At 50.8% G+C, this 26746-nt stretch overlaps 2 protein-coding genes and 1 long non-coding RNA gene across 5 annotated transcripts; 1 reads left to right on the forward strand and 2 right to left on the reverse strand.

Moving 5' to 3' along the window:
• Positions 1-5106: 5106 nt before the first annotated feature.
• LOC110327788 lies at positions 5107-12196 on the forward strand. Its single transcript, XR_002380847.1, has 3 exons — positions 5107-5211; positions 5730-5802; positions 10697-12196. It is a non-coding gene; the product is annotated as an uncharacterized LOC110327788 (long non-coding RNA).
• Positions 10002-18815, reverse strand: Keap1 (kelch like ECH associated protein 1). 3 transcript variants are annotated; one of them, XM_021206997.2, is made up of 6 exons: positions 18564-18815; positions 16602-17287; positions 12251-12936; positions 11639-11844; positions 11204-11380; positions 10002-10823 (listed from the first exon to the last, which is right to left on the reverse strand). In XM_021206997.2, exons 2-6 carry the CDS (start codon positions 17238-17240, stop codon positions 10657-10659), a joined length of 1875 nt encoding a protein of 624 aa, XP_021062656.1. In that variant the 5' UTR covers positions 17241-17287; positions 18564-18815; the 3' UTR covers positions 10002-10656. The 3 variants fall into 3 exon arrangements, with proteins under 3 accessions (XP_021062656.1, XP_021062655.1, XP_029399299.1); XM_021206996.2 differs by having other exon boundaries at positions 18298-18815; XM_029543439.1 differs by lacking the exon at positions 18564-18815 and adding an exon at positions 17973-18283.
• A 4931-nt stretch (positions 18816-23746) lies between these two features.
• Positions 23747-26482, reverse strand: S1pr5 (sphingosine-1-phosphate receptor 5). Its single transcript, XM_021208149.2, has 2 exons — positions 26457-26482; positions 23747-25853 (listed from the first exon to the last, which is right to left on the reverse strand). Exon 2 carries the CDS (start codon positions 25776-25778, stop codon positions 24576-24578), a length of 1203 nt encoding a protein of 400 aa, XP_021063808.1. The 5' UTR covers positions 25779-25853; positions 26457-26482; the 3' UTR covers positions 23747-24575.
• Between the last annotated feature and the right edge of the window lie 264 nt (positions 26483-26746).

Here is a 26746-nt window from a genome sequence, read left to right on the forward strand (position 1 = left end):
AATGTGTATCTGTAAGTGCAGTGCCCAAGAAGGCCAGAGGGGGTGATCAGATTGTCTGGAACTAGAGTTGCAGGTGATTTAAAGTCACCACGTGGTTGCTGAATCCTCTGCAAGCGCAGCCAGGGCTCAGAACAGCATCACCATCTCTCTGACCTGGGGTGGGGTAGGGAGAGACAAACAAGAGAGGCAGACAGATACCCAGCAAGTCAGATTGAGTGTCCTGTGGGGGTTGATTAAATGAGATCTCTCACCAGCTGCGGTGGCACATGCCTTTAGTCCCAGCACTAGGAAGACAGAGGCAGGTAGATTGTAAGTTCAAAGCCAGCCTTATCTATGTAGAAAGACCCTGTATCAAAAAAAAAAAGCTTAACTAATAGAGTCACAGGTAGCTTTATATGTACGACGATACCCTTGAACTCATGAGTCTCCTGTTAAACTTCCTAAACGCTTATTCCACCACACAGACTTATCCAAAGCTTAAATCTAAACCAGTTAATGTATCTACTCAATTTCCCTTGCTGAAAAATACAATAGCACTATTCCTATGCAGACTACACGCTGTACAGTGTGTTTTATTACATTATTACCAACCGTCTGTATTTATTACCAGTCAAATTGGTATTATGAAATGGGTCCCAAAACAGATAAGGAGCCAGAACTGGGAGCACAAGCCCTCGCGCGCGCCCTGCTGGGCACCTGCGGAATTACATGTACATCAGGGAGCGGCACAGGTGCAGACCATCCGAGAGGCGGAGCTAGGGCGGGAGGCTATCCCAAGCTATTATTGGCTGAGGTCGATGTCATTTCTGAAGAAAATAGCCAATGAGTGTTGCGGCCGCTCGACTTCTGATCTGCAGGCTGGGTTCTACTGCCTGTAGTCCTCCTAATGAATGACCTTGCTTTTAATTTGAACAGGATCCTAAGGTCCTTTTTCTTTAGAGTATCCAGGCCCTCGCGTCAATCCTACCTAGTTTATCCTTTTTTTTTTTTTTAAAGATTTATTTATTTATTATATGTAAGTACACTGTAGCTGTCTTCAGACACTCCAGAAGAGGGCGTAAGATCTTGTTACGGATGGTTATGAGCCACCATGTGGTTGCTGGGATTTGAACTCTGGACCTTCGGAAGAGCGGTCGGGTGCTCTTACCCACTGAGCCATCTCACCAGCCCTAGTTTATCCTTTTGTTTTTGAGACAGAGTTTCATGTAGCACAGGCTGGCCATGAACTCTCACGTCACTGATCTTGGCCTTGAACTCCTAACTCGCTCCTCCCGCTTCCACCTCCTAACTGTCGGGGTGACAGGCATTCACCACCACCCAACCCTGTGATTTTATCCTGAATGATCTCACCTCACTTTCCACGTTGCTGGTCCCTAATTGTTGTTTCTGCAGAAAGCCATCTTTTGTGGTATAAGAACTCTGAAATCATCTCCCTCAGTGACTCCTAGAATCATTCACCCCTCCTCAAGGTTCCTCACAATGTAGACCAGGCTGGCCTCGAACTCATAGAGATCCTCCAGCTTCTGCCTCCCAATGCTGGGATTAAAGGCGTGTGCCACTATTGCCAACCATATTTATTTGTTTGTTTTGTGGTTTCGTTTGTTTTTGTTATGTTTTGCCTTCTCTGATGTCTTTTTTTTTTTGGTTTTTGTTTGTTTGTTTTTTGTTTTTCAAGACAGGGTTTCTCTGTATAGCCCTAGCTGTCCTGGAACTCACTTTGTAGATCAGGCTGGCCTCGAACTCATAAATCTGCCTGCCTCTGCCTCCCCACCGCTGGGATTAAAGGTGTGCACCACCACGCCTGGCTCTGATGTCTTTCAATTCAATGGGATCTTCAGTGGTTCCATGAATAAAAAAAAAAAAATTAATCCCAGCACCAGGGCTATACAGAGAAACCCTGCCTCAAAAAACCAAAAACCAAAACAAAACAAAAAAAACCCAACCAAACAAACAAACAAAAGTCCAAAGCTCCTTTTTTCTACCCTAAATTGGGAAGAAAAAACAAGACTCAAGTCACCCATTAAAACTGAGAGGGAAGTGATCAACTGACAGTGCTTGCAAGTCAGGCTCAAAGCCCTGGGCTCAGATCTGCCCCACCCCCACCCCAGCACTCTGGAGGGAAGGCAGATGACTAGGGTTTCAAGCTCACCCTCTTCTTGGAGCATAGTGATTTAGAGGCCAGGAGGACACAGGAAAGAGGGCAAATTAGCTGATAAGGGAATTTAGCATGTCCCATGTGACATACCTCATGTGACACTGCTTACAGATTTGGATTGATATTTCTTCTAAAATAGCCTCAGAAAGAATCCAGTGCACTCAGCATGCATATATATATATATTTTTAAGGGTTTTTTGTTTGTTTGTTTTAGGTTTATTGTGTGTGCATGAGTGTTTTGCTGCTTCTACATCTGTGCACCACATATGTGTCTGGTGTTTAAGGAGGTGGTGAACCTCCGAATGAGAGCTACACATCGAACCTGGGTACTTTAACAAGCAGAACAAGTGCTCTTAATCAGTGAGCCAAGACTCCAGCCCCAGGCTTTTACATTTTTATTTTACTCGTGAGGTGTTTTAGCTGCATGTATGTACGTGTACCACGAGATGCAGTACCAGAATGGATCAAAAGAGGGCGATAGATCCTTAGAACTAGAGTTACAAACATCCGTGAGCCGCCCGGTGGATGCCGGCAATCAAACCCCAGTCTGTGAGACCTGTCTAAGCTCTTAACAGTTGCACAGCCCTTGCAGTCCCAGGGTATTTGGGGATATCCTCAAGCATGTCAGCAGGAAGCACACCATAAAGATGCCTCCCTGAAGACCTTCTGTTCCCCGAAGTCCCAAGGTGACACCAGAGGGCGACAGACAGAGACTGCCCAGATGTAAGGATGAAATTCCTGCACACGGAATAGCTGGTGGCTGGTCTCCATCGGGCCACACTCTGGCATAACCTAGACAATCTAGCCAGTTCCATGCAATTCCATGTATTTGTCTCTTGGTGTGTGTGTGTGTGTGTGTGTGTGTGTGTGTGTGTGTGTGTGTGTGCGTGTATGGGCATGATGTAATTGAGTGGAGACAACTGAGTTTGCAGCCGAATCTCTTTTTTGCTGGCCTCGAACTCAGAAATCCACCTGCTTCTGCCTCCCGAGTGCTGGGATTAAAGGTGTGTGCCACCACGCCTGCCTCTTTTTTGTTATTGATACAGAGTCACTTTATGGAACGCTAGCCTCTAATTCAGAGAGCCCTTGGCCTCTGCCTACTGAGTGCTGGGATTAAAGGTATGTGCCACCATGCCCTGTGGAGGATTTTCTTGACTGCTAATTGGTGTAAGAGCACTCTCTGTGGGTAGGACCATCCTAGGTAGCAAATCCTGGGCTGAGCAGAGGCTGGGAACTGAACCACTAAGCTGCTCCTTGATGGTCTCTGCTTGGAGCTCCTGCCTTGAGTCCCTGTCCTAACTTTCCTAAGTGATGGCACTGTAAATGTAAGCTGAAACAGGCTTTTTCCTCCCCAAACTGGTTTTGTTCAAGGTATCAGAGATCTTCCCAGTCGCATTGACTATACCGGAGAACCATGACCTTGTTAAGTCCCGGCAAGTCCCGCCTCTCAGTTGAAGTTTGTAAACCTGGCTGGCTCTGATTTGCTGTTTCTTTGCACTGCGTTGAAGACATCAGAGCCAGGAGCTTTGCGGCTGACTGTGCCTACCCACACAGACTTCACAGCCATTTTGGATGCTTAGTCAGGGAGGGGATGTGTGTGTGGTCCTCCATTGTGACTATAGTTATGGGACGAGCTTTCCGCTATACAGGAACTTGATTTTCCCCCCCTTTTTTTTTCTTTCTTCTTCTTTTCTTTTTTTTTTTTTTCTTTTTTTGGTTTTTCGAGACAGGGTTTCTCTGTATACCCCTGGCTGTCCTGGAACTCACTTTGTAGACCAGGCTGGCCTTGAACTCAGAGATCCATCTGCCTCTGCCTCCCGAGTGCTCAGATTAAAGGCATGCACCACCACGCCCGGCAATTTACCCCTTTCTCATTGATTTTTTGGCTTCCCGTTTGCTGCCTGGCATGGGTGCTGGGAACCAAACCTGGGTCCTCTTCAATAGCACTGTGCTCACGTAACTGCTCTAACTACAACCCTTTTGCTCCCCTCAGCACGCCTCCACATGTGAACATAAACTTGCCTTGTATACAGTGTGGCACTGGCAAGTGACCACAGACATCTGAATTTGCTGCTTTGTTACTGAATGAGCTTTTTCTGAGCAGACCCCATCAGAATGCCATCCTTAAAAGCATGAATGACATAAAATAAATAAATCCTTGAGCTGGAGAGATGTCTCAGCGGTTAAGAGCACTGGCTGCTCTTCCAGAGGTCCTGAATTCAATTCCCAGCAACCACATGGTGGCTCACAACCATCTGTAATGGGATCTGATGCCCTCTTCTGGTGGGTCTTCAGACAGTATACTCACATACATGAAATAAAAAAAATTTTTTTTAAGAGAAAGATCTATTCAGCTTTTTTTTTTAAAAAAAAAAAAGACTACAGTATACTCATATACATATAATAAATAAAAGCATGAATGAGAACAGGTCGTGGTGGCGCAGCCTTTTCCCCCCGGGACTTGGGAGATAGATGCAAGTGCATCTCTGAGTTTGAGGTTCTGTGTAGTGAATTCTAGGCCATAGGTATTCAGACCCTGTCTCAAAAAAAAAAAAAAAAAAAAAAGTTGAAGTGATGTGAGGCACCCTCGTTGGGTGGCTCTCAGCCACCTGTAGTAGAACCCCCTGCTTTGCAAGAATTCCCCAGTGAGGATCTGAAGAGCTAACTCAGTGATAGAACCATGCCTGGAAGCCCCGCCCTCCCGCCCCGCCCCGCCTCGCCTTGCCTTGTCCCCAGAGGGCTTGTGGCTGTGGCTGGGCAGTGTGCTTACACAGGACCTACAAGACTTTGGATTTTAGCTCCAGCATAGTGATGGGGGTGACGGGGTAGAGGGAAAGGAGAGGGAGAGAGAGAACATCGGGGGACTTGTTAATCATCTATCACTGGTTTCACTCCTCCAATCAGTTTTCTTATAGCCTTCTGCAGTGCGTGCCTACCCACACGCGCTGAACCTGAATCACCACAGCCTTGCCCCTGGACGATAGCTAGAGCCTTCGCCTTCTGCCCAGCATTCCCTGACGCACGCCTGTCCCTAGCCACGCCTGATGATCTGAGAGGTCCAACCTCATGACCTTTGAGGTTTCAGTTTGACCACCATCCACCTGCCCCTCCTACGCAGCTGGTGAATTTATTGATTTATGGCCATGCTGGGGTTGAGACTGGGGCTTTGCATAGGGCACTGCCCTACATGATTGCAATTCTTTCCTGCAGTGGGACTAACTTGGTTGGGGGATTTTGTTTTGTTTGGTTTTGTTTTCGAGACAGGGTTTCTCTGTGTAGCCCTGGCTGTCCTGAAAGTCACTCTGTCAACCAGGCTGGCCTCGAACTCAGAGACTCACAAGCCTCTGCCTCCCTTGTGCTGTGATTAAAGGTTTAAAGGTGTGCACCATCACCGCATGACTCAGACTAGGTTTTTGGGTTTTGAACATCTGTGTATACATGTAGATATTCATAGGTTTTTGCACATCTGTGTATGCATGCAGATGTACGTAGATGCTTACAAGCATGTTTGGGTGCTTTTGTGAGGCCTCAGTTTGACACCCTGACTTCATGGCTCTCCACCCTCTTTTCCCAGGCAGGGTCTCCAAGACTTAGCCAGTAGGGAGAGCTGGGTGAATGGATCCAATCTGAGATAGTGCTCTTGCGTGGTAAGTGCGTTATCCACTGGGCCATCTCCCCAGACACTGTGAGGGTTTGGTTTTTGGTTTTTGTTGGTTTTGTTGTTGTTGTTGTTTTGCTTAAAGACAAGATCTTGGGCTGGTAGAATGGCTCAGCAGGTAAGGATGCCCACTAAGTCTGAGTTGACTAATTCCCAGCTGACTCCTTCAAGTTGTTCTAACTTAATAAAAATTAAAATCAGGGGCTGGAGAGAGAGAGTGCTCAGCGGTTAAGAGCACTGACTGCTCTTCCAAAGGTCCCGAGTTCAAATCCCAGCAACCACATGGTGGCTCGCAACCATCCGTAATGAGATCTGACACCTTCTTCTGGAGTGTCTGAAGACAGCTACAGTGTACTTACATATAATAAATAAATTTAAAATCAAATTAAATGAGAAATATGCTTTCCGCTGGGTGGTGGCAGTGGTGGTGACATATCCTTTATATCCTTAAACCCCAACACTTGGGAGGCAGAGGCAGGTGGATCTCTGTGAGTTCAAGGCCAGTCTACAGAGTGAGTTCCAGGACAGCTGAGGCTACACAGAGAAACCCTGTCTTGAAAAAGAAAAACTGGGGCTGGTGAGATGGCTCAGTGGGTAAGAGCACCCGACTGTTCTTCCAAAGGTCTGGAGTTCAAATCCCAGCAACCACATGGTGGCTCACAACCATCCATAACGAGATCTGACTCCCTCTTCTGGAGTGTCTGAAGACAGCTACAGTGTACTTACATATAATAAATAAATAAATCTTTAAAAAAAAAAAAGAAAAAGAAAAACTGGCTGCTTAGTCCTAGTTGAGGAAATAAGCAGGAGGCCCGAGGCCCTGGCCAGACACTGCAGCCCAGTAAGTCGGCTCCAGGCCCTAGTAGATCCCCTGGTAGATCATATCTCAGAAAGCACTGGAGACAGCTCCCGGGGAGGAATCGCATCTGAGCCCGAGCTCTGACGAACACATGCATGTGTCATGTGTCTGCAGACACACACGAACACAAAACCAGAGAGACTGGGAAGGGTGGGTGAGCTGGCTCTGTAAGAAGGGGCTTGCTACTGATCTAGATGGTCCAAGCTTTACCTCTGGGACCCACTTCAGAGAACGAGCAAGCCAACTCCTACGAACTGCCCTCTGACCTCTACCCACACATAGGCCGTGACAGTCTGACCCCAACACACAATAAAGACATGGAAAAACACACTGGGAGACAGGCAGGGGTGGCGCATACCTCTGGACACTGAGACAGGCAGATCTCTGAGTTCCGGGCCAGCCTGGTCTACAGAGTGAGTTCCAGGACAGCCACGGCTACACAGAGAAACCCTGTCTCGAAAAACCAAAAGAAAAAAAGAAAAAAATAAATAAAACAAATCAAAAAAAAAGGGAAGGAAATACTCATTTGGGGGCATGAGGGTGTAGCTCACTGGTAGAGCACATACTTCGTGTACAACAGACCCTGGGTTCAAGCCCTAACATCGAAAAGAAAACCAAACAAGTCAGCAAGCTTGGCCCCTAGTCCATCAGCTGCCGCAGGGCGTGCTGCCCAATAGATGTTCAAAGTCCTCTCCTCACAGATAACCAGCAAACGCACCTGAGCCTGAGATCCAGCAGCTCGCGACGCCGAGACCTTGACCCTAGAGAGGGCCATAACCCTCGCTAACCCTCCGCTCGGCGGCAGAGCTCACCCCACTCTGGTGAGAGTTGCCGCCCTGGGAGGCTGACCTCAGCTGCGCATGCCCCTTCCTCGCGGCTGTGCACACGACTTTCTTTAGTTTCCTTTATCCACAGGCTGAGGAGCCACCAGGAAAAGAGCTGATAAGAGGGAGGGCTCAGTGGGTAGAGGGGCTTGCCGCCAGTCTTAGCCCTGTGTTTGAGACCCAGAACCCATGTGGCAAAGTTCTTGACTGACACCCACACGACCGTCAGTGTGTCTGCACCTCCGCCTCTCCCCAAACACCGAACAAGCGGTAATTAAAACAGTAAGAAACGCTGAAAAAAACTACCCGGGGGACATCTACGAAGTTCCTCAACGTTGCCCACGTGGAAGGTTCCTTCTTTCCTTCCTTCCAGACCCTGCAAACCAACTGCGCTACAGACTCCCTGGCAGTCATAGAAATCCTCTTTGCTTCCTTCTCTCTTTAAAAAAAGTATTTTTAGCCGGGCGTGGTGGCGCACACCTTTAATCCCAGCACTCGGGAGGCAGAGGTAGGTGGATTTCTGAGTTCGAGGCCAGCCTGGTCTACAGAGTGAGTTCCAGGATAGCCAGGGCTACACAGAGAAACCCTGTCTCAAAAAACCAAATAATAATAATAATAATTTTTTAAAAATGCGTGCTTTTGCGAGTTCACATGCAGCGTACAGGAGGCTGTCCAGACCGGAAGGCATCAGAGTCCACAAGACTGAGGGGTCACAAGTAGTTGTGATGATCGTGCTAGGTGCTAGGGACTGAACCTGGAGCAGTCAGTGCTCTGAACATCTCAGCAGCTCTCTCCCTCCCTTCCTTCCTCTTTCCTTCCTTTTTCTTTCCCTCTCTCCCTGGGTTGTATTCCCGCATTTTGTACAGAGGTGGAGAAAAGAGGAATGCTGGTGTTTTCTTCTCTCCCTGCAACCCCCATGGTATTTCACTGAACCCGAGATTTACCATTTCGGCCAGGCTGGCTGGCATGCTGGGGTCATGCGCATGCAACTGGGAGTTCAGATTCATGTCTTTTGCTTGCAGAGTGAGCGTTCTTACCCCAGCTTCTCACTGGAGGACTCTAGGGCAGGTAGGGCAGGGGCTTCAGTATTGTTTCTCTCTCTCTCTCTCTCTCTCTCTCTCTCTCTCTCTCTCTCTGAAGACCAGGCTGGTCCCACAGCGGGCTCTATTGAGCTTCATTTCCAGCTTTTTGAGAGACTTTTTAGGTATACATAGCTGTGTGTTTGTCCATACATTTGTGGACAGGTGCCTCACAGACAGCTCTGGTTATGAACCAGGCTCTGGTCCTTAGGAAGAACCAAGAGGCCACCACTCTAGGCTAATGTGTGGATGGAATTGTTGTGTGGCATGATCTCACCAAGTAGCTGGAATTCAGAGGTCTGCCTGCCCCTTCCCAGCACTGGGCTCCATATATATATATATATATAGCCCAGGCTGGCCTTGAAGTCACAATCCTCCTGCCTCCAGCTTCCCATCATTGGGGTTGCAGGTTTGTGCTACCATTCCAAGCTATACTTTACACATGAAGACATCTAAGGAAACTACGGAGAGGGGAGCCACTGGAGATGGAGGTATGGGTGTTAGGAAAACACCAAACCTGAGTCCTGGGAACAAAAGCTGAGCCATGCTCTGGAAAGCAGCAGTGCTCCTAACTGCTGAGCCATCTCCAGCTCCTGGGATCAAAGGTGTGTGTGCACCTTCGTTGATCTTGTCTACTATAGCCCAGTACAGCTTCCAGCTCCAAAGAGAACCCAGGAGGACCCCTGAGTCTTTTGGTGCTTTTAAAAAGATTCCCAAGGGCCCAGCATGGTTGCACATGGTTTTTGTTGTTTTGTTTTGCTTTTTGAGACAGTTTCTCTGTATAACAACAGCCCTGCCTATCCTGGAATTCACTCTGAAGACCAGGCTGGCCTCAAACTTGGCAGAGATCCGCCTGCCTCTGCCTCCAAAGCACAGGGACTAAAGGTGTGCGCCACCACTGCCTGGCCACTACTCTATAGACAGGCTGGCCTGGCATTGGTTATGTATGAACTCCAGCATGACTCTTGAGTTTATACCACCGGTCCTGCCCCTGCTGCTAGGATTACAGGTGTGAGCCACTATGCCTAGATACGGGTGCTAGGGATAGAACCCAGGGTTCATACATGCCAGGTTAATTCTGAGCTACACCCAAATGTCCCAGAAACCTTTATTTTCCTGCTCGGGCACAAAAATGAGAAGCAGGAGCCAGGCATTGTGCTGTATAGATGTAACCCCAGCACTCAGTAAGCTGGGACAGGCGGCAGCATCAGGAGTTCAGGGTCTGAACTGAAGGCCATCCTGAACTACATGAGTCCCTGTCTCAAAATAAAGCTAAACACAGGAGGCCCCAGGAGAAGTTAGGAGGCACAGAAGTTAGGTCATTGGCTTCTAATGCCCTGAAACTGACAGACAACTGTGTGTCCCACAAAAGCAAGATGCCCTGCCTGAGCAGAATGTACAATGGCAAGCAGAGACAATAGACGGGTTTCAGATACCAGCCCCATCAGGATCTGCTTGTATTTCAATAGAAGAGCTGTCTCTCCCTGAGGGATTCCGACCGCCCTCTGAGGACCTGTGTGCCTACTCCATTCTTTATTCCCATGGGAAACTTACAGGGTTATTTAACAAAATAACTGTCCAGGGAGGGCTTAGAGCCCAGAGGCTTCTCTGTGCCGGCGGCTTGTCCCTAGGGCCCCAGCTCCCGAGGGAGCCTCAGCCCCTACGCCTCAGTTGTCCCTTTTTCCCCCTGTCCACTGGAATTGATCACCAAGTTGCAGGAACCAAAGGAAAAAACATGTGATCTCCTGCTTTGCCTGTCCCCCCGAAAGGGGGTCTGGGTCCTGGTGGCGGGAGTTTGGGGGCTTCTCACCTGTGAGGGTGCCCCGCCCATATCCCATCCCAGACTTGGATGCTCCAGGGCTATGACAGATGGGCCCATGGATTTGAGTTCTGGACTTCCACAAGGTCCTTTACAAGGCACCCCAGCAGCCCTTCCTGGAAGGAGGGATGACTTCTTCCGCCGCCTCCTCCTCCGCCCTGTGTTTTCTGTTTGTGGTTTGTTTTCTTCTTTAGTACAGAGAAGCAGCGATACACAGACTGTTTTTCTGTCCTGTTGTCAGTGCTCAGGTATTCCAAGTGCTTCAGCAGGTACAGTTTTGTTGATCAATTTGCTTCCGACAGGGTTCCATGGTGACGGCCACACCCACCCCGCTGCGGCCAGATGTCATGCGGGTCACTTCACTCCAGGTGTCACTGTCTGGGTCATAGCATTCCACACTGTCCAGAAAAGTGTGGCCATCATAGCCTCCTGCAGGGAGAATGAAGAGAATGGTCACCCCCTTCCAGAGGGCTCAGCCCTCTGAATGGCGGCAGAGAACAGAAGGGAAAAGAAGCCCCCTGTTTACGATGGCTAGGTTGGGGGTGGAATGTAGCTCAGTCTAGAGCTCCTGCCTAAATTTCCCAGTGAAGGTGGGGTGCAGGGTGGAAAGTGTTGCAAGAATGGGTAGGGAGCGGCTCTGTAGTAGAGCTTCGACCCAGAATCCCCCAGTGGGGCGTGGCACAATTAAAGAACACTTGCCAAGCATTCGGGAATCTCTGGCTTCTATACTCAGCACCAAAACTTGGAGAAGAAAAGATATAGACACTCAAGCATGGTTTTCACCCTGACCCAGCCTCCGAGGGCCTCACCGAGGACGTAGATCCTGCCCTGGTGCACGGTAATCCCCAGCGCACTGCGGCGATGCTTCATGGGGGCTACAAAAGTCCAGGTCTCTGTCTCCACGTCGTAGCGCTCCACGCTGTTCAGCTGGTCCTGCCCATCGTAGCCCCCTGCTGCATAGATACAGTTGTGCAGCACGCAGACCCCTAAAGGAAAGCACACAGTGGGAGTCACCCCAAGCCTGATCTGGGGCAGGGGGCGGGGCCACTGGACAAGGGACCTTAGTAGCCACTGCCCTTCCCTCCACCACTGGAGAAGCCGGAGTAGGAGGATCAGGAGTTCAAAGTCAGCCTCGGCGACATAAGGACTTCGAGGGCAGCCTCAGTCATGTAATGGAAGGGAGGAGGGTAAAGGAAACCCTTCCTCGCTGGGCTGCGGACGTCCTCACTCCACTCCCCACTCACCGGCCCCACTCCGGATGGTATTCATCGGTGTGATCATCCGCCACTCATTCCTCTCTGGATAGTAACATTCTGCTGAGTTAAGCCGGTTAGTCCCGTCAAAGCCCCCCACTGCATACAGCAAGCGGTTGAGCACTGCCACGCCCACGCCAATCCTCCGTGTCAACATTGACGCGACTAGATGCCACTCATCCCGCTCTGGCTCATACCTGCAAGAGACGTAACACCCCGTGCTCGCCTGTGGTCATCCGTGGCCACTCCTTACACCACAGCCCTCCAGCTACTTTCACTATTTTTAGGGTTTGCTTGTTTGTGTTTTTGGAGCTAGAACCCTGCTATGTAGTTCAAGGTAGCCTCGAACTCTCCACGACCTCCTGCTTTAGTCTCCCCAGTGCTGGGATGAAGGATGCGCAGCACCAGGCCTGGCTCCAGCAGCGAGGAGCAGTAGAACCAAGGCTCAGAGTCATCAGTTATGACAGCGACAGCAATCCCTCTAACCTAGGCGGCTTTATCCCTCAGAGCTGCGGCACTGAAGATGCACATCCTAGCCGTTCAACCTCATATGAAGGCCAGGGACAAGACCGGGTACTGTCCCTTTGGGCCCCCGGTGCTCACCTCTCCACGCTGCTGTGGTGGATGCATCCATGGGAACCCCCGACTGCGTAGATGTGGCCATCTATGACCCCCACCCCGATGCGGTTGCGTGGCACCCTCATAGAGGCACAGGGCGACCACTGGTTGGTCATGGGGTTGTAGCAGTCCAGGGCGCTGGAGTCAGTGTTGCCGTCCGGAGAGTTGTTGCGGCCGCCCACAGCGTACAGCAGCCCACCCACTACGCAGCCTGCCAGCCCACTGCGTGGCACCTGTAAGTCGGCCAGGCGCAGCCAGGAGCCATTGCTCGGGTTGTAGGCCTCCAGGTAGCTGAGCGACTGTCGGAAGTAACCGCCCGCTGTGTAGATGAGGCGGCCCACTTTGGGCGCGCGGCAGGGCACCGCCTGCGTGGGCTTGTGCAGCGTGAGCTCCTGGAATATCTGCACCAGGTAGTCCTTGCAGCGCGAGTCGGCCTGCAGGATCTCACACTTCTGCAGCTGTGTCTGCAGGAAGCGCGGCGTGAGCGCGTGGCAGCGCACGGCCCGCAGCAGTGCCTGCACGTAGAAGCGCCGCTGCGGGCAGTCGTATTTGACCCAATCGATGCAAGCGTGGAACACCTCGGACTCGCAGCGCACGTTCAGATCATCCCGGCTGATGAGCGTGGCCAGCTGGCAGTGTGACAGGTTGAAGAACTCCTCCTGCTTGGCCACCTGCAGGGAGCTCAGGTGAGAAGGGAAGCCTTCCATCCAGGCAGAGCACCCAAACACCAGGGTTACACAGGCCACACACTGGGGGCTCTTTAGGCTCCTGTATTGATTTTGGTTTTAATTTATATATATATTATAGCTAGGTATAGTGGCACACTCCTATAATCATGAGAGGCAAAGGCAAGAGGATGTCTGAATTCAAGGCCAGATTTGTCCACATAAGCCAGTTCCAGACCAGCTACAACAACATAGTAAGACCCTATATCAAAATAAACAAATAATGGAACCTAGTCTGGCCTTTAATCCCAGCATTGGATTAATGATCACTTGGAAGGGAGAGGCAGATGTCTGTGAGTTCCAGGCCACCTGTTCTACATAGTTTTTAATTACATTTACTTATTGACTTATTGTGTACGTGTGTGAATGTACCACAGCTCATGTCTATGGGCCCTGTGGGCCCTGGGATTGGTCTTCTGGCTTGGCAGTGAGTGCCTTTACTAGCTCAGAAAGAACTGGGTTGGTTGGTTTGCTGTTTAACCCCCAGGACTCATATGCTGGAAGGGAAGAATCAACTTCTGCAAGTTGTCTTCTGACCTCCACATGAACTGTGGCACACACATTGTCCCTAATAAACAGAATACAATAAAACAAAAATTTTAGATTAATTAAAATAAAGCATAAAGGGCTGGGTATGGTGGCGCACGCCTTTAATCCCAGCACTCGGGAGGCAGANGCAGGCGGATTTCTGAGTTCGAGGCCAGCCTGGTCTACAGAGTGAGTTGCAGGACAGCCAGGGCTACACAGAGAAACCCTGTCTCGAAAATAAATAAATAAATAAATAAATAGATAAATAGATAAAATGACAGGCAATGTGCTGGTGAGATTGCTCAGCGGTTAAGAGCATCAACTGCTCTTCCAAAGGTCCTGAGTTCAAATCCTAGCAACCACACATGGTGGCTCACAACCATCCGTAACAAATCTGACGCCCTCTTCCGGAGTGTCTGAAGACAGCAACAGTGTACACACATATAATAAATAAATCTTTTTTAAAAAATGACAGGCAATTTACAGCTTGGCACTTGTTTTTTCAGATGTAGGAATATTTCATACAAATGATGAGATATTGCAGGAATGAGAGTATGGTATGAACAGAACTTCACGCGAGCCACTAAGGCCCATGTCAAGTCTCAGCACTTGGGAACCTGACACTTGAGAATCTTGAGTTTCAGACAAAAGCCTGGGCTATGACAACCTGCCCTCTCAAAAATCTAAATAAACAAACAAACTACTTTTATGCTGGTCCATATTGACCTTACACAGCTTCAAGGCTGTGTGTGTGTGCGTGTGCGTGTGTATGTACATGTGTGTGTGTGCATGCAGGTGTGTATGTGAGCGCATGCATGCATGCGTGTGTGTGTGTGTGTGCATGTATGTGTGTACGTGTATGTTTGTGTGCGCATGTGTGCGCGTGCATGTGTATGTGTGTGTATGTGTGTGTGCGTGTGTAACTGGCCTGGAACTTGTCATGCAGAACAGGCTGGCCTCACAGATTTGCCTGCCTTTGCCTACCCAGTGCTGGGATTTTTATGTGCGGTGGGCATGGAACCCAAGACTTCACGCATGCTAGGTAAGTGTCCTAGCAATCCAGAGGCACATCGGCCCTCTGAAGATGTTATGCCCTATGCGCAATATGCCTGTGCGGTCACTGCCACCCATCTTGTGAGGTCAGGTGTGGCACTGTTCCTCCAAGGATGATGCATGGTGTTCAAAAGCTTTTGGAGCACTTCAGACTTGGGGTTTGGGCTGGTGATATTCAGAATGCAGTCGTGTCCAGGGGACTTTTCTAGTCACTGCCACCCAGGAGCAAGGCTTTCCCCAGCACTGTCCTATTACTTTCCCTTGAGGACTTCCTGCACTGAGAAACGAAAATGAAAGCAATACCAAATGAACCCAGGAAAAGCCAAGTCAAGCTAAGTCAAGCCAAGCTGGAGCTGGCATGGGTGAGGCTGGAGGGTGCTGGTGCCTGCCTGCTCATCACACATTGCCCTGCTCTTGGGGAGACCAAGACAGGGTTTCTCTCTGTAGCCCTGGCTATCTTGGAACTCCCTCTGTAGATCAGGCTGGCCTTGAACTCAGAGATCTGCCTGCCTCTGCCTCCTGTGTGCTGGGATTAAAGGCATGCGCAACCACTACCACCACCACCACCACACACACACACACACACACACACACACACCACTTTTTTTAGACAGAGTCTCACTGTGTAGCTCAGGCTGGCCAACACAACTTTTAACACCAGAGAGACCAGCATGCTGAGGCACTGGGAGGACCTATCTTCACCTATTCCTAAGGCCTCTCTGTATTTGGATTAGGGGCTCAGAATCTGAGTTTTCGGGCCAGCAATGTGGGTAAAGGCACTTTTCTGCCAGGCCGACCCGAGTTTAAACTAGAAGCCTATATAAGGTAGCAAGAGAGAGCCAGCTCCTGCAATTTGTCCTCGGACTTGCACACAAGATCAGTACATGTATACACACACAAATATATATATATATTTACTTTTTCAGAGTGTGGTGTTACTCAACACTCAGAAAGCAACAGCAAAGACAAGACTTAAAACAAAAAAGGAGCCGGGCGTGGTGGCGCACGCCTTTAATCCCAGCATTTGGGAGGCAGAGGCAGGCGGATTTCTGAGTTCAAGGCCAGCCTGGTCTACAGAGTGAGTTCCAGGATAGCCAAGGAAAAAACAGAAAAAAACAGAGAAATCCTGTCTCGGAAAAACAAAAAAATGAAAACAAAACAAAAAAGCAACTTCAATAGCCAGGTGTGGTGGCACATGCCACCTTTTATCCCAGAGGCAGGAGGATCTCTGTTAGTCCGAGGCCAGGCGGGGCTAATTGAGGTCCAGAACAGACAGGACTGTTACACAGAGAAACCCTGTCTTGAAAAACAAAAATAAATAAAACAAAAACAAAAAGCTTCCACTAAAGAAGACTGTCAAAAAATAAAATCACGAGCTGGGCATGGTGGCGCACACATTTAATCCCAGCACTCGGGAGGCAGAGGCAGGTAGATTTCTGAGTTCGNGGCCAGCCTGGTCTACAAAGTAAGTTCCAGGACAGCCAGGGCTACANGGAGAAACCCTGTCTCAAAAAACCAAAAAAATAAAAATAAAAAATAAAATAAAATAAAATAAAATCACTGGTACTCAGCAGTTGAGCGTACTACTGGTCTCTTCCAGAAGACCCGAGTTCAAATCCCAGCACCCTCATGGAAGCTCACAACTGTCTGTAACTCCAAGATCTGACACTCTCACACACAGATATACATTTGGGCAAAACACCAACCCATGTAAAATAAAGGCAAATAATTTTTTAAAAAAGATTTAAAAACAAAAGTAAAATCAAGTCCCCGGGTTCTGCTGGCTTCCATTCTGTTAAGTATCAGGAGGGTGAACGTCTGTAACTCGACAGACTGAGACAGGAATCAGGAATTTAAAGTCATCCTCTGATACCCCACCAGCTTAGGGCCAGTCTGGGCTACATGAGACCCTATGGGAGAAAAGAAGGAAGGAAAAAGAAAACACCCAACAGTTTTCCTCCAGCCTGTCCCAGGGGAGGGCGCCATGTTGGCCTATTCCACTTCTGAGCCCAAAGCCCGGCCTCACTCACCTCCCCGAAGTGCATGTAGATATACTCCCGTGCACGCTGGTGCAGTTCAGTGCAGCCGATCTGCTCCGCGAAGTTGGCAATGCCAATGGCGTTGCTGGGGTCCAGCTGCTGCACGAGGAAGTCACTGCAGGCTCGGACCACGCTGTCAATCTGGTACATGACCGCCCCGTTCATCACATGCAGCACACACTTCTCGCCCACGGAGATGGAGGCCGTGTAGGCGAACTCAATAAGCCTTTCCATGACCTTAGGGTGGATGCCTTCGATGGACACCACCTCCATGCCCTGCTCCCGAAGCCCGTTGGTGAACATGGCTTTAAAGACCGGGCTGGAGGAGGCCAGCACCACTTTGTGAGCCATGAATTGGGCAGCCGGGATGTCCTCATATTTGACCTGCAGGGTCACGTCACAGAGTTGCTGGCTCAGCCGAAGCTCATTCATGATGCCAAAAGCCTGCTTGGTGTGATCCTCCAGTGTGTAGCTGAAGGTTCGGTTACCATCTTGAGAGGGCGTCACCTCTGCCTTGCACTCCGTGGAGGCATACATCACCGCGTCCCCTGCCCCCTCGGGGCACTTTGACCACAGGGGCAGGAACTGGCTGCTGCGGGGAGCCCCGCTAGGCTTGGGTTCGGGCTGCATGGGGTTCCTGATGACAAGATACAGTTCCTCCGCTAGCGGTTAGGGGCCTGGAGGGAGGGAAGAGCACAGAGCTGGGAACAGAGACTGGGTTAGACCAGACCCTGCCACTTTATCTTATTTTATTTGAGACAGGGTCTTACATAGCCTAGGCTGGCTTCTAATTTACTATGCAACCAAGGCTGGCTCCTCCCGATCGCTGGGATTACAGTATGTACCACCATGTTTAGCTAGGCTTCTTTTTTTGCAAAACTAAGCAATGATATCTAGTGCAGATTTTTTGCCAAGCCAAAGAAACTGGACACAGCCGGCTCCATTCAAACTAACTTCTCAACTCGCGGGCCTTCAGGGCATATCATGTTCCTCTTCCTGCTCAGAATCATCCAACACCTTTTACCAAGCCCAAGAATGGAAACCCAGCTCCTCAATGGCCTGTAAAACTCCACACCCCCTTTCCAACCTTTTCACTCTGTTCCAGCCATCCTTCCCTTCCATGTCAGATTCCTTTCAACACCTCCCCAAAATTTACAGAGCCTGACATTTATGTATTTGAGACTGTTCTGAGCTCCAGAGACACAGCAGAAAAGGCCTAGAAATAAAGCAAGGTCTGTATAGGAAACACTTAAGCAAGCACCAAGGTCCCGGGGCAAGAGAGTGTGCAGCATCTGGAACACCCACGGGGAGGGATTCAGGAGACCCTTGGAGACCTGGGACCAGGGGAGGAGTTATACTTTCCAAGAAGACGTGGGGAGACAGAGAGGGTCTGCGTCTGGCTCCCCAGGTTCTGGGCTCAGCCTGGAGTCGCGTCCCCGCGTGTTTTGTCTATTAGACCACCGTGGGGGGGGGATGAAATGCTCCAGGGGCCCCAGCTAGTGAGCGACTGTCACGCGTGACCACACTGCCGGAGCTCGGGCCTGGCATTGCGCAGGGGGCTGTGCAGCGGCCGCCCGGTACCCGACGCCTGCTCCGGCGGCCTCCCCACCGCTCGGAGGCGCAGCCCTGACGCCTGGAGAGCCCGCAGGGCCTGGTCCCGGGCCGCGGCCTGGAGCGGCGCACTCACCCCGCCATGGCCGCGCTCTGCCTCCGCCTCCGCCGCGCGGGTCACGGTGACTAAGCACAGCGCGCCACCCTGTCACAATAAGAGTCCCGGGGCGCCGGCCGCGGGCGACCCCTACCCTCTGCTCGCCGCGGCCGCCACCCTACGCGGGCTCACGGGCTCGGCGGCGGGGTGCGCGCTTCGTCCCACCGCGTGCGCGGCCCCACGCGTGACCGCGGGCGGCTCCCGGAGCTGGCTCCCCACCGCATCCTCCGCGGGCGCTCGCTCACCTCCGTCCCACCCCCCGGGTGTCTCTGTAGGTGCCACGCGTCCAATCCGCGCCGCCGGGCCGCCACGCGCCGCGCTTCCGGGAGGAGCGGAGGGGAACCGGGAGGGGGGGACCTCGGATCGGGGCAGCGGTGCTGCGGGGTCCCGGGCGGCACGCGTGGGAGGAGCGGGAGGGCGGAAACGGGCGGCGGGCACGCAGAGGCGGTTCCAGCCCTTCCTGCAGGTGCCGGGCGGAGGGAGCAGGGCGTGGGTCTGGGCGGCCCTAGGAGGCTGCCTCCGGGTTAGGCTGTCCGGTCAGCCTCCAGCTGAACCTGCACCGGCGGACCCTCCCACAGCCTGCACGGTCCAGCTAGACCCATCTACCTGCTTGAGATATTTATCTTCTTGTAAAATAACTTTTTCATGTTTTTATTTCAATTTGTATTTTACTTTGTGCGTGTGGGTGTTTTGCCTGCATGCGTCTGTCTGTGCACCGTGGACTGTGCAGTGTCCCCTAAAGTTACTGGTGGTTGTGAGCTACCATGCGGATGGGGGAATTGAACCCTGGACCTCTGCAAGAGCAAGTACTCTTCACTGCTGAGCCATCACCCCAGCCTTATAACGTCTTCTTCTTTTTTTTTTTTTTTTTTTTTTTTTTTTGTGTGTGTGTGCATTTATATGCACCACACAGGTGGAGTGCCCATAAGCTAACATGTAGTCTCTCTCCACTGAGCAAAGGCCAAAATGTATGTTTAGTATTCAAAGCAGTACTTTTATACCTTTTTTTTTTTTTTTATNAGACCAGGCTGGCCTTGAACTGAGAAATCTGCCTGCCTCTGCCTCCTGAGTGCTGGGATTAAAGGCGTGCGCCACCACGCCCGGCTCATAACTTCTTTTTTGAGACAGGCCTCATTACATAGCCCTGGCTGGCCTTGAACACAGGGAAACCTTCCTGCCTCTGTCTCTGCCTTTTGCGTGTGCTGCTATTAAAGGCTGGGACACCACTAGGGGCTTTGTGTACATTAATTTGTGTGTTTCCTTTGTTGAGGTCAGGGGACGGCTGGCAAAAACTGATTCTCTTCCCCTATGTGGAGCCTGCAGGATGCAGCTCCTGTGCTCCAGCGACACACTCTCCTCTGTGTGTTCATGTTTTCTTTCTTTTTTTTTTTTTAAGATTTATTTATTTATTATATATAAGTACACTGTAGCTGTCTTCAGACACTCCAGAAGAGGAAGTCAGATCTTGTTATGGATGCTTGTGAGCCACCATGTGGTTGCTGGGATTTGAACTCAGGACCTTTGGAAGAGCAGTCAATGCTCTTACCCGCTGAGCCCTCTCGCCAGCCCCATGTGTTCTCATGTTTTCATGAGGAGAGGTATGGCATTCATCTGAGGGTGTTGGAGTGTTGGAATATGCCCAGAGCTGCCTCTTTGTATTTCTGGTAACATCTTTATATATATTTCTAATGGTAAGAGATACTTATTTGCTGCATATGGCATTTATGAGAGAAAGTTATTTTCTTGAACTATCAAGGTGGCTCAGTGGGTAAAGAAGCGTCTGGCCAGTTCTGGCCGCCTGAGTTCCCCCCTGGTACTCACATGGTAGTAGAAAGCTTCATCCTTCGGGTTGTTGTCTGCCAATCTCCACATGCAGACATAAATTAATTTTGAAAAATAAAGTTATTTTCTGTTTTGTTTTTCAAGACAGCGTTCCTCTGTGTTTCCCTAGCTGTCCTGGAACTCACTCTGTAGACCTTGAACTCAGAAATCCGCCTGCCTCTACCACCCAAGTGCTAGGATTAAAGACGTGAGCCGCCACTGCCTGTCAGAAATTTTTAAAAAATTGAAAAGCAGGCATGGTGAGAGAGATGGCTCAATGGTTAAGAGAACTGGTTGCTCTTCCAGAGGTCCTGGGTTCAATTTCTAGCAACCACACAGTGGCTCACAACCATCTGTAATGGGATCTGATGCCCTCTTCTGGTCTATCTGAAAACAGCCATAGTGTACTCATAAATAAAATAAGTAAATCTTAAAATACACACACACACATTAGGCCCAGGCTAAACCCAGCACTAGGGCCTTACCTAGCATGTCTGGAGTTCATCCTCAGTAGAAGGAAAAAAGTAAAGACAGAAGCTGGGTGTGCTGACGTAGCTTATAACTCCGGCACTGAGGTGAAATATAACAAGTTCCAGGCCAACCTGGGCTATACAGAGAATTTGAGGCAAGAAATAGGATCTGGAAAGCTGGACTGTGGTGTGCACACCTATAATCCCAGCACTAGGGAGGCAGAGGCAGGCAGATTTCTGAGTTCGAGGCCAGCCTGGTCTACAGAGTGAGTTCCAGGACAGCCAGGGCTACACAGAGAAACCCTGTCTCGAAAAACAAGGAAAGGTGGTTTAGAGCACTTGTTGCTTTGGCAGAGGATCTGGAGTCTGTTGCCACATGCTGGCTCACAGCCATCCATAGCTCCAGTTCTAGGGGACCCGATGCTGTCTTCTGACCTCTGTGAACACCATGCAGGTAGGTTGTACACAGACATACAGACAAAGTACTTGTGTACATAAAAGGAAATAAATCTAAAAATAAGAATAATGAGGGGATACATCTATAATCCCAGTAACCAGGGGACTGAAGCAGGAGGATTACCTCCAGTTCACAGTAAGCCTGCTCGACCTAGCAAGACCTTGTATCAGAAAACAAACAAATAAATGTCAAAGAAAAGGATGTCCGAAGCAGGGGTTGAATGTTTGAGAACAGCCCAGACTATACAGTGAGACTCTATGTGTGTGTGTGTGTGTGTGTGTGTGTGTGTGTGTGCGCGGGGGGGGGGGGATAAAGCCAGGCATGGTGTTGTATACCCTTAATTTTAGAAGAAGCAGAGACAGGTGGATCTCTGTGAGTTTGAGACAAGCCCGGGCTCATAGCAAGTTCCAGGCCAGCCTGGGCTGCATAGTAAGACCTTGTTTTGTTCTATTTATAATTTAAACAAAACAACAACAAAAATGCAGGACAGCTGAATATGGCACACACTTGTAATCCCAGCACCCAGGAAGCTGAGGGAGAAGGATTAGAAAACGGAAGGACATCCTTGGCTACAAAGTGGTACATCCTGAGCTACATAGTGAGACCCTCTTCCAAAATCAAAATGGCAAAAAACAAACAAAAGAACCATTTCAGGTCATTTTCCCACAGAATATATCTGGAAGGTCTATACAAGTCCCAACAGTGCTTTTTAAATTGGGGGTATTTAAATAGGGAACTGGGTACTTTTTAAATTTAATATCAGAATCTCTAAGGTCCCTACTGTCAAACCAACACGCCAGGAAAGATACGAGATCTAAGGGAGGGTTTCTGGTAGCCAGCTGGGCTGTATCCCCACCCCTCACCCCTGCTATCTTTTCGTGAACTTTGGGGAAAAGATTCATTTCTTTTTATATTGTTATATGTAAGTACACTGTAGCTGTCTTCAGACACACCAGAATATGTTGTCAGATCTCATTACGGGTGGTTGTGAGCCACCATGTGATTGCTGGGATTTGAACTCAGGAGCTTTGGAAGAGCAGTCAGTGCTCTTAACCACTGAGCCATCTCACCAGCCCCTGAAAAGATTCATTTTTATGCAGGTTGGCCCGTAGTCCCAACCTGAGTGCATCCCCTTCATCACCCTCTTTCATGCTGCTTGCAGTTCTCAGAATTGCCTCAAGGGGTGCGCTGTTCCTTAACCAGCGGCTAGAAGCAGAACCCAGGCAATTCTAAAGTGCAGCCAGCGCGTCCTTCCCATACCCTCACACACACACACACACACACACACACACACACACACACACACACACACCACCCCGTATCCGTGCCCCGACCCCGACCCCCGCAACAATGCAGGGCCCTCAAAGGAATGTTAGACTAAGAGCAGCGAATACCAGGCAAGCCTCTCCTGCATGGGAACCCCAAGGGTAAGCCTTACTAAGACCCTGGGGCAAGGGAAATCTGTTCGTTTCTTCATCTGCCAAATGGAGATCGAGGGCTGGGACTTGGGACTGGGTTCCGTCCCCACACAGCATAAGCCAGGTGTGGCAGAGCACACCTTTGCTCACAGGAAACAAAATTCACAAGTATAAGGTCATTTTTTGGTACCGTAGTATGTTTAAAGTCAGCCTGGGTACAAGAAGCGTTGTCTCAGTGTGGGGGCTGCGGGGTGTGCGCTCATGCTGAACCTGGAGTGCGCAGGAGCAGCCTCGACATGCAGAACCTTTTGAGTCCGCGGACCTGTCCACCGCACAGAGCGGCCGCGTCATCGGTGTCAAGGACCTACCTCGCAGGAACATGAACCAGATGAACACGGCCGAAGTTGACAAGATCACATGCAGGTTTAATGAACAGTTTAAACCTTATGCTGTCTGGGGGGGGGGTGGTTGTGGGGGGAAGCGGGTGGGAGCAGGGGGCGGGCATGAGGGGACACTATTTGCAGGATGGGGAAGTCAGGTGATTCTGTTCTGAATCTGATTGGGGAAGGCTGACAAACAGTCTAAAAGAGCTTCTCACCATAGGAAATCGGGAGATGTTTGTAATAGTGAAAAACCAAAGCAAATCAAACTGGGGAGGGGAGGGATGGCGGGGCAAAGGATTGCCTGGGGGTAAAGGTGTTTGCTGGCAAGAATGACAGCCTGAGTTGGTTGGATCCTTAGATCCCTGTGCTGGAAGGAGAGAACCGACTGAGGAAAGCTGTCCTTTGACCTCCGCACTTCTGCTGTGGCCAATGGGTACCCGTACATATATACACAGGCACAAAATACATAAGTAAATAAAGGTTTTTAAGACACGGGTCTCACTATGTAGCCCAGGTTGGCCTGAAATGATGTTGCTGTAAAGGCATATCCACGACCCCCCTCCCCAGCCCAAATAAAATAGCTTTAATTTTAGCACTCAGAAGTTCCAGGCCATCTGCAACTGCATAGCGAGTGTCTCCCTCAAAATAAACGATGAATAAGTAAACAATTTTAAACGTTTTTAAAGATTTATTTAGCTTGTTTGTATGAGAGTTTTGCCTGCATTCAATCTGTGTACCACGTGCATGCCTGGTGCCCTCAGAGGTCAGATGAGGGCATCAGGTAACCTTGGAACTGAAGTTGCCAATGGTTGTGAATCACCACTTGGGTGCTGGGAATAGAACACAGGTCCCCTGCAAGAGCAACACGTGTTCTTAACTGCTGAGCCATCTCTCCAACCCCAATAAATAAACACTTTTAAAGATGATAGGTACAACTTTCTGGGGGAAAAGAAAAAAAATATCATTAGATGAATGAATAGATTCTGAAAGATCACAGTAAGGACAGCCCCTTGCATTGTTTTTACTGTGGCTGTAGTTTGTATGAAGGCCCTGTCCACGCTCTGGAAGTTTGGCAGCTGACATCTGACAGTCTCCAGAGCCACATTCCCGGACCTAGGCTTACCTTAATGCCTTTGTCCACAGCTCTGTTTCACTCTGTAGCCAGCCACTACTCCACACTGCCAGCCCTTAGCACATTCTATCTAGACTTCACCTGGCTCTGAGCATTCTTGGACCTCCCCATCCCTTCATCTTTTAGCCGTTCCCCTGCAACTTTGGTAGTCACAGGGTCCCTGTGGAGGTCTGAATCCAGGAGAGTCCCTCCTTTGTTTAGAATTCTCTATGCTCCCACTTCACTCAGAGCCAAACCTAAGGACTTCCTCAAAACCAACTAGACTTCCACGCAACCTGCCCTTTCATCTCCTGCTCCTCGATTTCTGCTGCAGCCACATGGAATGGCTCTCCTTCAGGGCTTCCCAGCTCATGTCCCACTACCTGGATACCTTCCCATCACTTTCTTCTTTCCCTTATTGTCCATCTCAGATCCCGCGTGCATTTTTGTCTGTTCCTGTTATGGGGTGGTCAATCCATTTCCCTTCCTTTCTTCTATGGCTCCCTCCGTCGCTGTCACTGTCTATTTCCTACAGATGATGCGCGTATTTGGCGAGTCAGTCTGTTCTTGCAAAGGGCGACAGCGGGCTGGGAAGCGTCAGTCTGTAGCAGCAAGCACCAGGCTCCGGTTGGCGGTTGCTGCTCCAGGACTGACGGTGGAGTAGCTGGTGTCCACCCCGTCCTGCTGGGGGGACAAGTGTTCTGATGGGCTAGAGCTGCGATCCAGGGTTGGTGGCAGGCAGCGTCGCAGGCCACCACCGGAAGGCCCGGCAGCACTGGGGGATCGCTGCAAGCTGTTGGAGGAGTCTTGGTTGCAGGGTCCACGTCCACAGCAGAGCAGCCGCAGGAGCGCGTGGCGCAGATCTCGGTTGGTGAAGGTGTAGATGATGGGATTCAGTAGCGAGTTAGCCATGGCTAGACCCAGGAAGGGATCGGCCTGCAGGAGCACGGGACACGCGCGGGCTGGGCACGCGACATCCAGTAATAGCAAGAGAAACAAGGGTCCCCAGCAGGCCACGAAGGCCAGGAGCACCACGCTAAGTGTACGAAGCAGGGCCAGCGACCGCGGCGTGTGCCGGGATCGCGAGGACGAGGTGGCCCTGCGGGACCCAGGACCTGCTCGCAGGCGACGTGCGTTGGCCCGCACCTGACAGTAAATCCTTGCATAGAGCGCACAAATGGCAGCCAGAATGCCCAGGAAGGCCAGCACGCAGAAGAGCACATAGGCCTTGGCGTAGAGCGGCAGCACGGTGGAGCAGGTTTCCAGGCGTCCCAAGCAGTTCCAGCCCAGCGCGGGCAGCAGCCCGAGCAATAGCGACGCGCCCCAGGCGGCCACCGCCATCGCCAGCGCGCGAGCGCGACTGGCGGCGGGCGCGGGTCCACGACGGGCCATGGTAAGGTGGCGCTCTAGAGCAATGGCCAAGAGGCTCAGCACCGACGCGGCGAGAGCCACGAAGACGCCCCCCTCGCGCGCAAACCAAAGCGCAGGCGACAGGCGCAGCGTGAGCGGCCCGGACAGCAGGATATTGGTGGCATAGGCCGCCCCAGCGAGCAGGTCCGACAACGTGAGGCTACCCAGGAGCAGGAACATGGGCGCATGGAAGCGAGGGTGGCGGACCAGCACCAAGAGCACAGCCAGGTTCTCCAGCACGATGAAGGCGCACACAGCCAGACACACTGCGGCGTCCGCGCGCAGACCGGCGCCGGGCTGGTAGCGCGCCCCGCGGAGCTTGCCGGTGTAGTTGTAGTGAAGGACAATAACCTCACTCACCGGCGCCGGCCGCAGCAGCCCCGGCTCCATGGGCTGCCCGCCGCCCGCCGCGGAGATGTCGCTGCTGTGTCCTGCCGGCCGTCCACCGGAGCACTGTGCAAAAGTCTACGGGAGGGAACAACAGTCAGGATCTAGGAATCCTGAAGAAAAAGAGTCCGGGAAGAGGGTCCCCTATCCCTGCGCCTCCCCACCACGCCCCCTGAGGTCTTGAGAAGGTTTAGAACCGAGGAGGAACGTCTGGACATAGACACTCCACACGGAGACTATCTGGAAGGATCAGCCTGTCCTCATGGTGGCTCAGGCCTGTAATTCCAGCATTTGGGAAGCAGAGGCAAAGGTTCAGGAGTTAACCTTAGTCTGGAAAGATAGCTTAGCGATTAAGCACTTTTGCCACACGATTCCAGAGGACTCGGGTTTAGTTCCCAGGACCCACATCAGACAACTCAAATGCGCCTGCAACTTCAGCACCAAGGAACCAACCCCTCACCCGTAGTAGTCACCCATAGTCACCCGTAGAAGCAAAGCAGCCCTGGCTACATAGTGAGTTCTAGGCTAGCCAGCTCAGGCTACATAGTGAGTTCTAGGCTAGCCAGCCTGGGCTACATAGTGAGTTCTAGGCTAACCAGCCTGGCCTAAATGTCCAAAACCAAAACAACAACAACAACACCCCAGCAAGATGGCTCAGCAGGCAAATGCCTGCCACCAAACCTGATGACTTGAGTTTAATCCCCAGGAGCTACATGGTGGAAGGAGATAAGTGACTCCGAAAAGTTGTTTTCTGACCTACACAACACACAAAACAAATAAATAGAAGTTAATAAAGTATTTGGCTAAAAAAAAAAAAAGAGAGAGAGCCGGGTGGCGCACGCCTTTAATCCCAGCACTTGGAAGGCAGAGGCAGGCGAATTTCTGAGTTCGAGGCCAGCCTGGTCTACAGAGTGAGTTCCAGGACAGCCAGGGCTATGCAGAGAAACCCTGTCTCGAAAAACCGAAAAAAA

Source organism: Mus pahari, chromosome 10 (assembly GCF_900095145.1).
Source record: "Mus pahari chromosome 10, PAHARI_EIJ_v1.1, whole genome shotgun sequence".
NCBI lineage: Eukaryota > Metazoa > Chordata > Mammalia > Rodentia > Muridae > Mus > Mus pahari.